The sequence below is a fragment of the Candoia aspera genome, chromosome 1 (assembly GCF_035149785.1).
Source record: "Candoia aspera isolate rCanAsp1 chromosome 1, rCanAsp1.hap2, whole genome shotgun sequence".
In the NCBI taxonomy this organism is placed as follows: Eukaryota; Metazoa; Chordata; class Lepidosauria; order Squamata; family Boidae; genus Candoia; species Candoia aspera.
Window position 1 is genome coordinate 6,151,836 of NC_086153.1, and position 18,141 is coordinate 6,169,976.

The 18,141-nt window shown below is 44.6% G+C and overlaps 1 protein-coding gene across 3 annotated transcripts in view; it reads left to right on the top strand.

Annotated features, from left to right (window-relative positions):
- Positions 1 to 18,141, top strand: part of USP32 (ubiquitin specific peptidase 32) — a 162,619-nt gene that overhangs the window by 56,890 nt on the left and 87,588 nt on the right. For all 3 annotated transcript variants that reach the window (XM_063296595.1, XM_063296601.1, XM_063296607.1), the window contains exons 3-4: positions 9,957 to 10,062; positions 11,491 to 11,609. In XM_063296595.1, coding sequence (XP_063152665.1) covers positions 9,957 to 10,062; positions 11,491 to 11,609 — 225 coding nt within the window. The remainder of the gene's footprint in view (positions 1 to 9,956; positions 10,063 to 11,490; positions 11,610 to 18,141) is intronic.

The window sequence follows — 18,141 nt, forward strand, 5'->3', positions numbered from 1 at the left end:
AACCCACACACCTTTCCTTTTGGCCAGGAAAGTATACCTGACAGTGTAACCATAACATCTGCTGAAACCTCGTCCTGCGATACCAACAGAATTCCCTTCCCAGAGTCGGGGACAGAGCTTGGATGGCTCCTGAACACTTCCTATCACCTAAGGGAATTGAGGCGGAGGTGCAGATTAGCCGTATGAATTGTAGGAGAAAGAAGAGGCAAGTTAAGGACCCGTTTTGCACTCATGTCAATGGCTGATCTCAGCACCTATGTGTGTTTTCAGAAATAGCAGGACAAATAATATAACCCTGCCTATAAATCCTGCTGATCATCTAAGAGTCCTGCCTGCTCTAACTTGTAGTTTTTCTCTGCGGTCTTGGGTCTTTCCCACTTGTATTGCTTTCGTTGAACCCATTGAACTGGGCCTGCCCTCGGCTGCTGAGCTGGGTTGAGAAGCCCAGCCAAGGCCCCGCCCCATCCCATCCCATCCCATCGACAAGGCAGGTCCCATCCACATGTTCTGCTTGAAATACTTTTCCCTCCCAGGACAGAAGGACGATGGCTTTGCAGTCTTAAAAGTTTAGGACGGCTGAAGATCGTCATGTACTGTTTTTGCCCATACCTGCCTGAGGGCTCCAAATAGGAAAAATGGCTAGAGGCAGTGGGAGGCTTTTAAAATAGGTATTGTGGCACCTGGTAACTTGCTGATCGAGCCACTTGCCTGTCACAGTCTCTCTTCAACCCCCCCCCCCCCCAATTCTGGCTAGCTCCCATTTTTGGGAACATCCCACTAAAGACAGACAAGGGAGCACAGCTGTTTCCACCTCTCCAGTCCTCTAATTCTGTTCCTGTTGAGAGAATTCTTTTTTTCTCTTGGTGGTTGAATGTAGCAGGAAGGAAAAAGTGCAATTTTAGCCCTAGAGCCAAGTTGGGAGGGCCCTGTCCCCATCTCCCCCCACCTCACACACCTCCAAGACATAAAAGGCTCCAGTGAGGGACAGTTGTCAAACAATGCTGGCACCTTCATTCCTTTGGTTAAAATAATTCCCTGGAAAGGCAAATGGTTGATTAACGATTTACCAGAACCACATTCTAATCCATGCTATGTAGAGTTAAGTCCTGGATCAAAACACCTATTTTTCTTTTTCTGATGATGCAGAGTCCTTGTGTCGCGCTTCCCTCCCTTCCATTTACAGAAGTGTCTGAGCAAGCTTCAAAAATTATTTCAAGCCTACAACAAAATGAATGCAGTCTCTACAATTGTGTTAGAATCTAAAACAACTTGCTGTCCCTCATGGTCCTGGAGAAGAACTTGACAGAATGGGCAGTGTTAAGGAAAAGGCTCTGAAAAAAGTTAAAAGCTTGTACTGTGTAATTTTGAAAGCTGTTTCAGTGTTGGGGGGTGTGCGTGATACATGCAAGTATTGATTTTTTGGGTATGAATGATTAAGTGTCTAGGCATCTCCCATTAAGTGAATTCGGGTCTAGATGTGACCTATTTATTTCTGGTAAAATGGACTAATGATTTTTTTCTGTCACTGCAGAAACAATTATTGATAAATCTGCCAGCATTTCTTGCAGATGCTATTGTGTACGTGTCCAGAGGTAAAGATTTGAAGAGGGAGCCCACATATGAGTGTAATGTACGAATTGGTGGGTTGGGGGGAAGGTATATAATCATTGGTTGCACACTGGTTCTGGTATCTGGCTTAGGCACTGAACTTTTGTAGGCCCAATTAAATTTGTAGACCTCACGATTTGGAGACGGGTTTTGAAAAATGCGCAGATTGATATTGCCAGATAGGGGCTGAAAGCATTAGAAAATGAAGTATTGGGGGTTTTTTTTGTTGCTTTTATGGTCCTCTCAGCATCCTTGCTCATGTAACTATACTTATTGTTCTGCAAATCGCGAGAAATAAATAAATACAAGATTCTACAGTTCTGTGTCTGAGTAGTTGCTGGGTTTTTACTCTGGAAGCTAATTACCATAAATCGATGTGCATAAGTTGGAGACAGAATCTGGGATCTTTGCTGCAGCAGCTAAACTGACTTCAGTATAGTACATAGAGCAGCCTTTCTCGGCCTTTTGACCCTGGAGGAACCCTTGGCATATTTTTCAGGCCTCGGCGAACCCCTGCACATCCAGGCTCAAATATAGGCCAGAAGTTACAATATTACTATATTGGTTTCATAGGTCGGCCTGTAGATATGCATTCGCAGTGTTCTTAAACTCAAAAAAAAGAATGAAACTTACCTCCTTAATGTGAAGTTGCCCGGATTTGAAATAATTGTTTAAATAAATCGTGATCTCCCAGGGAACCCCTCGTGATCCCTCACGGAACCCTAGGGTGCCACGGAACCCTGGTGGAGAAACCCTGACATAGAGAATCACTTCCCCCTTGGAATCGAATGATCTTTCACACCCGAATGAAGTAGACATTTAATACTATTAAATATCTTAATCGGTGTAAATAGCGCTGTATGGTTATAGATCAGCATGCATCCTTTGCTAGCGAAGGGAGGAACCTGGCGGGTGGACTGCCGCGCTTGCCCTAACCCCTCTGAAAGCTGAGCCCCACTCAAAGCAGAGTCACTGAGCTCAGCTGGCCTCCCTTCCTGCTCCACGGGAGCAGATGCACCGAGTCAGTGCAAACAATCCGGGTGCTAAAATTAGATACTAGATGTGTTTTACGTGCATGTCCCGTGCGGCCTTGGGTAGGCTTGGCTGTCGTTCTCATTTGTGCTTGGTTCGGCGTATTTGCCCCACCCTTTCAAGGCAGCATTTCCTCAAATCTCCGATACCAGGAACACATTTTTCTTTTTCTCAGAGCAGCTTTTGTTTCTAAAGGGTTTAGGGGAAGAATTCCCCGTCTCCAGATGAGTTTTTCCTCTGTCCCAGGCCACCTTTCTCTGAGGACACTGAATTCCACTTGAGGAGCCGCTGAATCACCTAATTGTGGCTGATGGAGCAATGTTGTGAAACTGTTGGAAGGAGATTAAGCACGTGGCAGAAAGTTTCCACACGTAGGAAGCTCTTTTGGGACTCTCCTTTAGTTGCAGCTGAGGTAGAGACCCACTCCTAGTGGAGGGTGCTTGGAAATAAGTAAGGTGAAAAGTGGAATGAAGTACAGGAAGCAGCAGGCAGCCTCATCCTTGGCTAGCCATTTAACTTCGCAAACCACACAAGGATGCGCTGACTCACAGCTTGGTAAATACCACTTCAAGGGGGTGCATCAGCTCCACAACAGGAAGCTTTTCCTTCCTTCCCTGTAAATGCGGCCGCCACCATTGATTGCAACATAAGCAGATATGTTTGGAAGGCGTCGGTGTTTCCTTCTCTGGCACAGAGAAATATTAATAGAAGGTGTTGAGTATTATAAAGAGGAGTCAGCTGTGCAACATTTAAAAATGCCGCAACAGCCAGCTTAGTGTTGAAAGTGGCTTTCGGTTGCCCTCTGTACTTCACTCAACACCCCCTGTGTTGTTCAGGGGGTGGACCAAGCAAGGTGCGGACTGTAATATGTGAAGGTGCATGTCTGCAAAACCTGGGCTACCGGTTCAAGAGGCCCCTTGTTCACTTTAATGTGGCCTGGCCGGGTATGCCTCAAGTACCTGAATCCCATCTTAGGCATTCTGACATGGAGAAAGAGGGCTTCTTTGACAGTGAGTTTTGCGAATAGGGTGAGCTGTAGATTTACAGAACTTTACATCAGGGGGGATGGAGTTTAGAGCTATGATACAATTGCCAGGGTATGGAAAATTCTAGGTTCTTGCCTTAGTGTTTCAGCTCAATCCTTTTGTTTCTACTGTTTGTGACGTCCATTTGGTATTGATCCATCTAAGGTGGCTTAAAAACTCATTAATGTGATAGCAGCAGAAAAGAAAACATGAAACAGTGATTTAGTAGGGTAGCCAAGAAAATAAAGCAACCTGTGCACCACAGCAGACAAATAACACACTCCACCAGTGATAACTGGCTTTGGAAATGCAAGAAGTAAGAAAATGATGCCTCTTAGGGTTCTTGGTATGCCCTCTTTCCATCAAGTACCACTTCTCATGGAGTGAGAAGATGCTGCAACCTTAGGACTTGCTTCCACTCCTGCCCCATACAGGAAGATTAGCATGTCAGAAGACACATCTGTGACATGTGTGGAAAGCCACATGAATGAATCTTTGATGCTCCTCAGAAGTCTCCACATTGGAAAGGGAAGGAAGTGCGAAGAGGCTGGACCACTGACCCCTCTTGATGTCACGGGGACTGTCAGAAGTGCTTTCTATGCGTGCATCCTCAAAGGAGACCAAAACCACCACACCCAGGAGTGACAGTAGAATGACTGTCCGAGTGGTCACACGATGTCTGAGTCTGCATGCTTGGAAGTCTCTTGCAAAGATTCTGTTCCACAGTGTGGTCTGGCCCCTGCCAAGGGACATTTCGGGCTAATGAGTTTCCGGCGCATGACCATTCTTTGCGTTCATGACCTGTGGAATCATAGCTCACGGTCTTTTGTGCTGCAGTCCTTTTTCTGTGTCACCCCTGGCTTTGCATTCCACACACACACAACGCACATAGGGTGGGGGGCCGGAATGCCGCTCGCAATGGGAGTTGCATTCGTTTTGGCTTAGTTGAGCCTCCTCAAACTGATTATTCCTCTGAGAGAGGGCAGGGCTGCCTCAGTAGAACTTGCGCTGCCAGTGCTTTGCTTGCGTGGAATTGTCTCCCGGATTTTTCAGGTGTTGAGGTACTAAAAAATGACTGTGAAGAATTGAGGAGGAAACACATCTTGTTGGCCTTGGAAATGTTAATGCTTACCCGTTTCAAGGCTCAGTCCTTGTCTGTGTCCCTAGGCTTTGGAGGTGGTCTCATCTGCGGCAGAAAAGCAGGGCTCCTGATTATATGCTCACGCTCAGGTCTGGCAGAGAATAAGATCGAATGATGAGCAGCATCGGTATGTGTCTCCCTTAGCTGTGGACGTGGTGGTTAGGGCCCTCCGAAAAGTCATCACGTGGTCCTAATTGCTACCAGAGTTATTCAGGACTACGGAATACTCAGATTAGTTTCACTTACATAATTTAATTCTAATTGCATTACAGTGCAGTCACCTTTGGTTTTTGTCTTGGATTCACCTACTTGTTGGAGGTGCCCCCCCCCCGTCCCCTCCCTGGAGCAGTACTGCCAGAGGCAAAATGATGCCTGGCCCTAAAAACATTGTGTGATCCTAGAATCGGACACGATTGAATGGGTTAAAAAAAAAAATTAAGGGACTTTCAGATAGCCAGGCTGGGAGGTAACTTGAGAGAGTTACTTCCAGTTGGAGGTGGAGGTTTCGTGCTGAAGGAACACCTGATATGTCCCTGCATAAAACAGCTTCAAATTAGTGTTTCATTATATTTATACCCTTCCTTCCCACAATGGAGTTAAAGGCAGCAGATGTGATTCTCCCCCTCTGACTACTTAGCACGCTGGAGGCAAAAGTAACTTAACTCACACAGATTTAAATCTATGCCATGGTCATCCTGTAAATCCAGGGCGAGTTTTAAGAACAGGGCGGTTTTTCAGTGACAAAAGGATGAGCGTCCGTGCTCAAAGCATGGCTGGGTCTCTGTCTGAATCTGGTTTAATGGCCATCTGTAAAACGGTTGGGCCTCTGGTGTTTCCTTGTTTTTAAATCTTCTGCAGGTTGAATTCCTATTATATTCTGAAGCACTTTCTGTTCTCTCGAGGGAAGCCTGCAAAAGCACTGAGATTAGATGTCCTCGGCTCATTCAGCCCTCCTCCCACACCTGCTGTGGGGAATTTACTGATCCACAGAGAAGGCAGAGGGTCAACACCTGTTCTGTGTCATTCCAGAGCGCAGGATATTGGCATTAAGTCACAGGAAAAAGGGTTGGTGTTGAACGTTAGGAAGAACTTCCCAACAGGAAGAACAGTTCATTAATGGATGAATGACCCAGAGAAGTATGGGCTCCGATTTGCTGGATGTGTTTGGCTAAATTTGACTTCCTGTTTTTATTTATTTGTTTATTACTGAATTTATGCCCACCTTTCAGTTTCTTCCAACACTCAGAGTGGATTTCTGTGCTGAGCAGGGACTTGAACTCATTATGTTCATACAGCCCCTCCTAAATTTCAACCAGCATGGGAAATCTCTCCGTTGCAGCCCCAACCCATCCAAAAGAGAACCAGGGATTCATGCTCTACGGCAGTGTTTCTCAACCTCAGCAACTTTAAGAGGTGTGGACTTCAACTCCCAGAATTCCCTAGCCAGCATATGTTGGCTAGGGAATTCTGGGAGTTGAAGTCCACACTTCTTAGAGTTGCTGAGGTTGAGAAACACTGCTCTGTGGAGCTGATTCAGAGGCCCAATACTACTTGTCAGTCCAGAGGGCTGATGTTGCCCTCTATTCTATTCTATTCTATTCTATTCTATTCTATTCTATTCTATTCTATTCTATTCTATTCTATTCTATTCTATTCTATCCCACCTTTATTATTTTTTTTATAAACAACTCAAGGCGGTGAACATACCTAATACTCCTTCCTCCTCCTATTTTCCCCACAACAGCAACCCTGTGAAGTGAGTTGGGCTGAGAGGGAGGGACTGGCCCAAGGTCACCCAGCCGGCTTTCGTGCCTAAGGTGGGACTAGAACTCACAGCCTCCTCGTTTCTAGCCCAGCTCCTTAACCACTAGACCAAACTTCAACATCTGTGCCTGCAGTTCCTGCTTGTGTACTTACCAGTCCGGGAAACTTGCTGGATTCAAGCCCCGGATGGTTGCCATTTCAATACGGAAGGCTTATTTTGTGGGAAGGGCCCCTTTTGGGTTTTGACTGGGATGTTCTGAAAGGTGGTCTCTCCCTGGCTTCTCCAGTTCGGTCCCATTTTGAGGTGGAACCTGCCTCTGCTCTTAACATTAGTGTTTGAAATGAGGGGGTAGGAATCAAGCCCTTTCAACAATTAAATTTTGGCTTTTTAAAAATTGCAATATCGTATAATACATGTGCAGACATCCCTGATAATCTGCAAAGATATTCTTTCCACCCAGTGAAATACCAACAGAAGCTGAATTCAGCGAGGAACGAAGTGGTTTACAAGAACCGTGTTTTGTAGCAGCACTTTGCCAGTTTTCAAGGCGAAGGGAAAATTTGACAGGTGCTTTGGAACATGTTGGCTGTTCCTGGAGCCAAAATAAACATAGGATTATTTTGTACTGTTATCTGTGGTGATAATGTTTCCCTAGCCAACCAGGCTTAATTTCTTTTCTGCCTAGTGCCTTGCATTTTCAACTTGGTTAAAAAGCTCTGCTGAGCTACATTAATCCTGTAAAGTAATAAAAACCTCCCCCACCCCCACCCCAGTTTCCTGTTCATTGTAGTCTCCAAATATCGCCTTAATCAAATCAGCCAGGTGTCTCTGTAGTTGCCTTGCTAGTAAGGTCCTTAGCTAGATTTCTGCACAAAAGATTAGTCAAAGCATTGATGTTACTGTGGAAATGCTAATAGGTAACACTGCACACCTCCAGCTCTCAAATTCCGGTAATTTAAAAAACAGTATTGTAGCGATAACTTCAGGATGGTGGCCAAGGTCTGTTGTGCCGTTCCTGCAGTTTCTTAGAAGTTCAGCCTCAAAGTCTGGATACAGGAGAAGAAATTAATCTATATTTGCAATACTGAGGACACTTTATCTTGCACAACATATTAATGAGCAAGGCCAGCTCTCAAAGTGCAGGTTTTTGGTACCCAAAGCAACATCACCCATGCAGAAGATAGAAATAATCACCAAGTACGGGGAACCAGTATCTACTAAGAAATCTTTCAGGGAATAATGATGTTGAAAATTCCCTAATGGGAAGATGAGTGTGGAATGCTCAAGAAGGGTTGGAAGTCTGATGAGGGAGCAGATGAACATGGAGGAAAGTGGAACGAAAGGGTTAGGGCAATGTTTCTCGGCAACTTTAAGAGGCGTGGACTTCAACTCCCAGAATTCCCCAGCCAGCCATGCTGAGGTTGCTGAGGTCAAGAAACACTGGATGGCTTGAATCCAGAATGACTGCAATGCTTTGCTGCATGCCTCACTTGTTCTCTACTATCTTTCAAAGTAGCCTCCTCTGACATGGCACCTCCATATTGCGGGACTGCAATTCCCAGAATTCTAAAAAGCCATGCAGACTGAGAATCCTGTGCATTGCTAACAGGTCTCGAGGGCACAAGTTAGGTAAAAGCTGTTTGCAAGCATTGGGCTTGCGGCGGACAGGAAAGATCAAGAACAGCAGCTGTCGCTGAGAAGACCATTGAGAGTGTTCCCCCTCCCCTCTCAAATGTCCTGTGGTTCCTCTGAGAAAGCCCTGACTGTGGCCCATCATGAAAGCCAGCTGGGTGACCTTGGGCCAGTCACTCTCTCACAGCCCAACCCACCTCACAGGGTTGTTGTTCTGGGGAAAATTAAAAAAAAAAAGTGAAAGGTCCCCTGTGCATGCACCGAGTCATGTCTGACCCTTTGCTGGGACGCCGCTTTCGCCCTGTTTTCTTGGCAGACTATAGAGCGGGGTGGTTCGCCATTGCCTTCCCCAGTCACCACCTTCCCCAGCCAGCTGGGCACTTATTTTGCTGACCTCGGAAGGATGGAGGGCTGAGTCGACCTGAGCCGGCTACCTCAGAATCCAGCTTCTGCTGGGATCGAACTCGGGTTGTGGGGAGGGTTTTGGTTGCAACCCTGCTGCCTACTACTCTGTGCCACACGAGAAAACTGGGGAAAATAGGAGGCAAGAATATTAGGTATGCTTGCAGCCTTGAGATAGATGGCTGGCTGGCTGGCTGGCTGGCTCACAGGGCGTGCATTTCACGTCTGGGAGCGATGCAGGGGAAGGCCTCCGAGAGCAGGCAGCGTCCAGAGGGCCTCTCTTTCAGGTCTTAGGAGGATGGAAAGGAGAGAGTTCACCCACAATTTGAAAGCTGGTTTGGACTAGCGTTCGCTGCAGGCTCAGGGAGAGCTCAGGAGATGTTGCCTCGTGTGAATTAGACAGCGCTGCTTTAGCCCAGCATCTGCCTGGCCAAGCAGCGAGAAGCCGAGCAACTTGCAAGAAGGGCAGGGATTTTATAGCTTGTAGGCTTGTGTTTGCCAGAGTTAGAGATTTCCAGAACCTTTTGGCTGAAGAAGGCAGATGGGCCAGTTACTCTGGGAACATCCTTGTTATTAAAAGTGGATATAAATTCCAGCCACAACAGAAAAGTCTCGAGCACTTCTGGGCCTGTGGGTCACGCCATTGCTGATGCTTGTGGTAGGAGTTCCAAGGCAGGCCATGTTATTTTTACTTTAAAAGCAGAAGAGGGAGATTTGTCCCAGGGTGACTTCTCACATGACTGCTGGGCCTATAAATAATCACCTTGCACTTCAACCTGGAGGGGAACTAATAAGTAATATGATATATTGTGCATGTGGGATGAGAATAAATGGGTGAGAGAGGCTCGTGGGCAAGGGAAGAAGACAGCTGCCGTGCTTGTAAGCTAAGGATGGATGTTGGGTCCTACTCCTAGGTACGCATAGCTGAAGAAAGGACTAGGCTGAGCATCATATGCCACTGAATTGGGGCCAACTGCTCATAAAAGTTAGCGCTTGCATAATGGTTCCAAGTGACCAAAGTGCTTCATGTGCATTTATCAGGTTATGAGCTAACAACCGTATAAAGCAAGCTGGCCTTACTTCTTCCCAGGTTACAAAATGAAGCTCTTTGACGAAACCCACCTAGTGAGTTCGTGGCAGAGGCAGGGTTTGAAATGGGGTCATCTGCGATTTGCAGCCCACCTCTCTCATCCTTCTTTAAATGGTAAAAAAAAACAGATTCAGTGGAATGACTTCTGAGCTCTCTCTTCTTTGTTTTCAAAGGCAACTTGACTGCAGATGTCATGCCTGAGGATTAGAGAATTTCTTCCTCTGGTCACCCAGATTTACATTTTCTCATGTTTACTTTCAGGTCATATACTGTTCTTTTGGTGGCACATCGAAAGGACTACATTTCAATAACCTGATAGTAGGCTTAGTCCTCCTGACAAGGGGCCGAGATGAAGAGAAAGCCAAATGTAAGTACTGGTAATATTTGGAAGGGGCGAAGGCATGTGTGGACATGTGTTCCAGCTCAGTTGGGGCTTTCACAATTGTTCAGCTTAGTTTCAGTTATGAGCCTGGTTGAAAATGATCACCAGCCTGGAGTTCTGATGCCCAAGTGAGTCATTCTGTTCCTTGAGGTCCTAAGGCTTGTGCAAAGAATCCAAGATGCCCTCTTGCCTTTTCCCTACCCAGTGCCTTCAGTGGTGTTGGATTACAGTCTTTGCCCCCCATCATGCCAAAGCGTGTTGGCATCTGGTTGAGGGCTTGAAGGTGTAGTCGAACAAGGGAGCAGAGGAAGGCTGCTTTCATCTTTCAAAACCCATGGAAAGTGAGGTTTCTTCAGCAGCTTCTCCTCCTAAATCACTCCTCTGCATCCCATTTAGGGCCGGATTTGGTACAACGATTAGCCCTTGTAAAGCTGATACAGCATGGTCATGGAGAATTGGAGGAGTCTATAGTTTCAAGAGCTTGTTGGGGAACAGGATCTGTTTCCACCAAGTGCTTGCAATAGGAGGAGTTTCCAAGAAAATCACTTGTTGCGTATCCAGTATTTCCTCTTCAGAAAAACCCTGGGAGGCAGCTAATCTCAAGAAGCTTCATATCTGAGTAGGGCTTGGGATCTGGCCCCTGCTGACCGAGTTTAAACATTGCTACTTCCAATAGGCTGAACATTTTGTTTAACTCCACAGGGGTTACTTTGTGTTGATCCAACAGTGCTCCGGTGCTAATATCTCAAGGTTGAAGACTCATATGTATTTCCAGGAGATTTAAGCTCCATATTGAGAATGAGGATCTAGATATTGTCTGTGATACTTATTTTATGTACAACGTCATGCCTTTTTGCAGTAAAAACATCAGATGACTTTAAGAAGGTACAGGTAGTCCTCGCTTAACAACCATATGTTTAGTGATGGTTCAGACTTATGATGGTGCTGGAAAAACCGACTTACAACCAGTCCTCCCGCTTACGACCATTGCAGCATCCCCACAGTCACATGATCATGATTTGGGCGCTTGGCAACCAGTTTGCATTTATGACCGTTGCAGTGTCCCATGGTCGCACGATCGCCATTTTCGATCTTCCCAGCTGGCTTCTGGCAAGCAAAATCAATGGGGAACCATGTGATTTGCTTAACAACTGCTGCAAAAATTTGTAAAATCGGGTCAGATTTGCTTAATGCCCGCTTTGCTTAGCAACCAAAGTTCTGGTGCCAATTGAGGTTGTTAAGTGAGGACTACCTGTATAGGTTTTTTTTTTTAAAGAGCTTTTTATGAGCATAACCATCCCTGTTTCTAAAATGATATGAAATAATGGGCATCACCAGCTCTGAGTCAAAAGTCTGACTTGCACAGAAATAGTTATTCCACTCTGGGCACATGGTTTTTGTCCTCTCTCTTAGATATCTTCAGCCTGTTTTCTAATGAATCTGGGAGCTACATCGCCCGTGAAGAGATGGAGAGGATGCTTCACATAGTTGATGGGAAAGTCCCAGAAAGCCTAAAAAAATGCTTCTCAGAGGTAATTTCTGATGATTGTCCACTTTCTATTTGATAGCATTTCTTTCTTCTCAACAGAATTATTTATTTATTTATTTATTTTTATTTATTATTCAGATTTTGTTACTGCCCATCTCTCCCAAAAGAGGGACTCTGGGCAGTCATTATTCTGCCTTAAATCATTATTCTGCCTTAATACCAAACCGGCTTTTCCTGATGCTACTTTTGGCATGTTGCTGTCCTAATTTTTTAAAAATCCAATAACAGATGTATAAATGATCAGTCCCCCAAATCGTATTGGTTTAAAATACTGCTCCTGAGAACCAGTTGGCGTTAGGGGAGAGACAGTCCAGTTGGAGCAGACTCTGCTGTCCTCTGGTCATGCCTCCCTTGTTCAATATTTAGGTAAATGTTTACTTTGTCTGTCTATCAATCAATCAATCTATCTTGTCACCACCCATCTCCTCCCACCGGAGGGACTTACTGTAATTGCACAGTAAGCCTTTGTTTTAACAGACTTTGTTTTAGTGCACCTCATACTGAATAGATTAAATCTGTTGTGTAAGAGTCTGCCCCTGTGGGGCTTTGGGGTGGCAAGGGAAGGAGGGAAAGGGCTGGGGAGGTTGGGGATGGGCTGGCTGCCAAGTGGGATGGGCCACTGTGTGAACTGCTGAGGGCAGAGAGGGGCCTGCATCCCCCAACCTTGCCCTCTTGGTTATTAGGGCCAGTTTGGTGCAGTAGTGAAGGCACCAGGCTAGAAACTGGGAGACCCTGAGTTCGAGTCCCACTTTAGGCACAAAGCCAGCTGGGGGACCTTGGGCCAGTCACCTTCTCCCAGCCCCAGGAAAGAGGCAATGGCAAACCACTTCTGAAAAACCTTTGCCAAGAAAACTGCAGGGACTTGTCCAGGCGGTCTCTGAGAATCAGACACGATTGAATGGATTAAAAAAACCTCAATTTAATGGATGTTTGTTTTTAACAAGCACCTTTTTCCCCATTATCTCATTCAGTTGAGGGTTTACTGTGATGGATGCCTTTGTCGACTGTGGGATGCTTTCAGGCAGCCTTGCATTTTAGCAATCTGCCTAAGCTCCGTAAGTGACAAAAAAGCAACAAGCTGGCAAAGGAAGGCGAAATTATACTGCCCATCCCTCCCTCCCTGGCTTGTTGCTTTGTGGTTTGTTTTGCTCTCCAGAAGAAAGGCCGTTTGCCTAAAGGAGGCACATTGTGGCTCTCCATCCCACACAGCGGTGTCTGGGGCTTGCATCACAACGCTGTGTCTGCCATCTTGCCTGTTTTGACCACCCCACAGCAGATGCTGTTGATCCTCCACCAGCTTGCTAGGTGGAAAACAAAGCATTTTTGTTTATCAGCATCCTTTCCAATATTGTTCCTGCAGTAGAAGGAACTTTCCCTCTTACACAGCCAACATGGTGATGCAGGCCTGGAAACAAAGTTGTGTGGTAGGAATTTTATTTGCCTCTTTTCTCTTTTCAAAATTAAGAATTTTGATTATAATAGTAAAATCTAATACAAACTAAACTTAAAGAAGACAAAGAGAATAGAGAGAAGGAGTAACAAGTGCAAGGAAAAAGATAGGAGAAAGAGAAAGAGAAAAGTAAGAAAAGTAAGGATATAATAGAGAAAGAGTGAAGAAATATATAAAGAAGTGACTTCCAACCATTATCACAACAAGTATAAACAAATTTTGTAACTCTTCATCCTCTCTAAAGTGACAAACATTCATCTCTTCATCCCATATCCCATCTCTTATCTATAAATAAATCCAGAAAGCGTCATCTTTTCAGTCCTGGTATCAACAGAAAGTCCATAAAGGGTAGCCAAAGTAACAACATACCTTGTTTTAACCTTGATCAAATAAACCAACTTTATATTATAATGAATCCTGGAGATGGCTGGTGCCCTAAAATGACCCTTTAGATATACATGAGTGGTATTATAGCTATCGTCGCCATCTGGATTTTATACTGTATTTATGTTTTATATTATATTGTTATACTGCATTTGGTATTTATTGTATTTATTATATCTGATGCTTTTACTGTTGTAAACTGCCCAGAGTTCCTCCTTTGGAGGGAGATGGGCGGTGGCCAAATTCAATAAATAAATGAATGAATGAATGAATAAATAAATGAATTAACTTTCTTACTTCTAACAGTCTTAATCTTTAGTTCATTCAAATATTGTCGTAGGATTTGATTTCTCTTCATTTCTTCTTTGTCCCATTGCACAGAGCTCTTCAAGGCTTTAACAAGCCTCTTTTGTAAATCCAATAGTAAAAAATTAGCCAAGTCACTCTCTTGGTTTGTATCTCCCTTTTACATCATTTGTATCTCCCTTTTATATTTTAAAACCTCAGCTAGTTTCTTTTGTAGATCCAGTGAAACATCCTTTTTAAAGTCATTCTCTTGCCCTGTTGGTTGTAAATCCACTTTCAATACCATCCTTTTATCTGTCTTGTCAGATAAAATTTGTTATACATCTGCCATTTCTTCAATAGCATCTTTTGGACATGGTCTATTCATAGAAGCAAACATCGTTACTGACATTGTTAATTTTGTGGCTACTATTTTCTGATTCCATTCTTCAAAAGTCTCCAGTATTTTTATTTTCACAACATTTTGCATCATCTAACAGGCCTGTATATCTTTCCTCTACCTAAAATCTTTAGTCCCCTCTAGTGTCCAGTTTTTGAAATCATGAACTTGCTTATCCTTGTTGTGTCTTGTAAAAAACAAAACAGGATCTATTTCCCGCAAGAAGCTGTTTGTACTTTATTGTTAATTCCAAAATCTTATTGTAAAAGTTTCGATATTCCAATTTTATCTGGGCCCTTAGACCAGACTAACCTTATAAACAGACTTAACTTTCTAAGATCAAAACCTTATTTATCTTTTTGCTGTTTATTTCAGATTCTTAAGTTTATGATTAAAATTTCCTGTCGTTCAGGATGGAAGGCAGACTCACCCAGCCTTTTCCAACTTGTCATTCCGAAGTTCTCTAAAATCTTAGAAGTAGTTAATGAGCAATTTCTGAAGGGGGTTAGAAAGTGAGGTTTGCGAACTTGGTGTCTTTTAAAAGTCTCCGCTGTGGTTGCAAGCAAGATGGCTAATCCTGTTGTCTCCCGGCATTCAACCTGCAGAAAACCGCTGCCCTGTGGTCTCCTCGCGAGGAGCAGCCATCTGGAGCACATGTGGATGATTTCCCATCCTCTCCTTACCTGGAGAGGTTCCAAGGAATTGGTCTATTCACTGGTTCCTTCGTCTTTGCCGTGACTGTCGGCTCTGCTTTCTCAGAGCTGTCTTCAGTTCGCCATACCTCCCCTAGAAGCCTTATTTGCCTCTTTTCACAGCTGTTTTATGGACCTGTCTGTATGACAGTCCTACCTGCCTGTATTCCTCCTACCCACCTTGTCAGTGAAAGTGGCAGCTAAGTAGCTGGCCAGCTTGAAAATATCGCAGGGAGAACCATGTTTTCAAGCTCAGCAGTTATCAGATATCAAGATAATATTGAAGCCAATCATTCTGGCTTATTGAAAAAAAAAAACAGTGATTGAAACAGTTATAATGTGTGAACTTGGCAAGTGATCAAACAATTTAGTTTTTTTAGAACTCTTCTATCCAGCAGGATGTTAAGCAAAATGAGATATGGATAGTATGTGTAGAATGAGGGGGACAAAAACAGAACGCTTGATGTTAGTCACAAAAGTTCATATGTATTTAGACACTGTGAAGCGCATTCACTGGTTGTATCCAGGATTGTTGGGACAAAAGACCAAGTCTTCTGCCATTCCATCCTGATGCAGTCTGCTAATTAAGAGAGAGGTATGGCTCATACACAGGCCCAGTTTGGTGTAATGGTTAAGGTACCAGGATAGAAACCAGGAGGTCGTGAAGTCTGGTCCTGCCTTAGGCACAAAGTCAGATGGGTGTTGGGCTCTCCCTCTGCCCCAGGAAGCAGGCAATGGCGAACCACTTCTGAAATCTGCCAAGAAAACTGCAGGGACATGTCCAGGCGGTCACCAGGAATCAACCCTGACTTGAAGGCAGTGAATGAATGAATGAATGGCGCATACAGTGTAATTGGTTTCTGTGGTTGTGTCCAGTGAAGATGAATCATGAGGTTATGGGATTTGGGACCATTGCTTGTGGTTTGAAGACTCATTGTGACAACATCTGGGCAAAGTTGAGAGGGTGCCTAAACTCTCATTGTTCCCAATTCAACTTCATTTGCAAGCCTTTATGTTGCCTTTTCAGCCAGTGGAATTCTTCTGCTCCTCTCCATATGCAACCGATCCTTCCCTTTGGGCTTGCTGTAATTTCACAGGGAACCCCTGCGTCCTTTGTCAAAATGGCACACAAAAAGGAAGGAGCTAGATTGTATCTTTCTGCAAGCACTGATGAGATATGTGGAGTCCTTGGTGCTCTCTGAGCCTTGTTGTTTTCTTGCAGACGTTTCATTGCCAGACTAGGCAACATCTTCAGTGCAAAGAGGGAGTGGGCCTTGCTCTCAGCTTATATACCGTGGCTTGCCCTGCTTGTGTTGGTAGGGGTGTTGTTCTCCCAAGGAGAACTCCCAAGGAGAGAACAACACCCCCACCAACACAAGCAGGGCAAGCCATGGTATATAACCTGAGAGCAAGGCCCACTCCCTCTTTGCACTGAAGATGTTGCCTAGTCTGGCAATGAAACGTCTGCAGGAAAACAACAAGGCTCAGAGAGCACCAAGGACTCCACAATATTTGTTGAGAAAGGAGAATTTGTTGGGATTTGGAGAGGAGTTTTTGCTTTAAAGAAAGCTAAAATACTTTGGATTGGATAGCAAGCACCAAGGACTCCGCAGTTCAACCCTGAGCTACAAACATTCGCTTTGATTGGTACTGATGAGATACTTGTGTTTGGACCACTTTGGGCTGAAACTTCCTCTAGCTCTCCTTTTCCTGTCTGCTTGGCAAAAATGCAGCTTTCCTGATGAAAAATCCAAGCAGTCCCCATTCCCAAGACTTGCTACAGAACCTGCTCAGTTTGGAAAGCCTTGTCATGCCTCTGCTAGGAATGGACTGCGTCTTCTGCACACGGTGCTCACCCCTCCCCGTCTCTTTTCTCAATGAGGAGAACGCCTTTCACTCTAGAAGATAAGGGAGCACCTTTCTGTCTTCTCTCACCACCCCGCCATCATTTTTGATGGAGCGTGAAGCCACCTTGAGCATCAGGCTTCTGGCTGCTGCTTTTATAGTTTTATTGCCGATACTATTATGTATCTTAACTCCTGTTCTGAATTTTTGTTTTTCTGTGATTTTACGGCATTGGAAGTTGTTCTGGGAAAGCCTCGGTTTGAAGGACAGCATACAAACTTAATAAGTCCTGATTTGCAGCGTTATTGCGTTTCTGCTGGTGGTCCTTTGCACATCCTCTGGGCTTGGGGCTCATTAAAATTCTATCTGTGAAAAGCAGTAGGAGAGAGTACAGTTAAAACATTGGCATACCTGAGAATTAAGATTCTGCAAAGTCTGTCGGTTGCTCCCCATGTATTGTAAATCTAATTCAGTGTGATGTGAGTTGATCAGCAACATGCTCTTGCCTCAGACAAAGGAAGCCCACAGGAAAGGTTCACTGAGGAGCATTGGGTGATGTTTTGTTGTTCAGCAGGTCATCCTTTTCTTCAGTGGTTTTAGATTCAGTGGTTTTGACTTAAAACAAAAAATCTGCATTACACCAAGCAGATGTTTCAACAACCTCTTCCAGATTATGTTGTTTTTAAAATTCTGCTGCCAGTTTTGGAGTGCTCAATGGCCCCCTCCCCCCTCCAAACAGTTGCTTCTTCTTTAATAGTTAATTAATGGATTAATTAGGTGGTCTCTCCCAGGATAGACTAGGATGGTAATGGTACTCACAACTGCAGAAAAAGGGATCATTTCTCAGATCTCCACTTGGCGTCCTCTAAGTCGGGACATGCAGCCTTAGGCCTTCAAAATCTTGCTAAATTATAGCTAGGACACCTAGCCTAAGGATGCTGGGAACTGTAGTTCAGGAAAATCTGGAGGGTCACAGGTTTGCTTTCCTACTCTTGAGTGAACCTAAGTGGATTGGCATTGATTCATTAATCTCAGCATCTCCTACATGGCCATGAAAAGAAAGAACCATTTTGATGTATATATACATGTGTTCACTTTGGGCACCTTATGCGAAGACCCAGCTCTCTGGAGAAGGCTCTGATGCTGGGAAAGGTGGAAGGAAAGAGAAGAAGAGGACGACCAGCACCAAGGTTGATGGACTCCATTAGAGTGGTGATGGGGTGCACCATTGGAAGACCTGAAGGACCAGGTTGGGGACGGATTATCATGGAGAAAATCTATCTATACATAGTTGCTAAGAATCAACCCCGACTTGATGGCACATAATCAATAAGTGAAGAGGAACTGAGGAGCCTTATGATGAAGGTGAAAGAAGAAAGTGCAAAAGCTGGCTTGCAGCTAAACCTCAAAAAAACCAAGATTATGGCAACCAGCTTGATTGATAACTGGCAAATAGAGG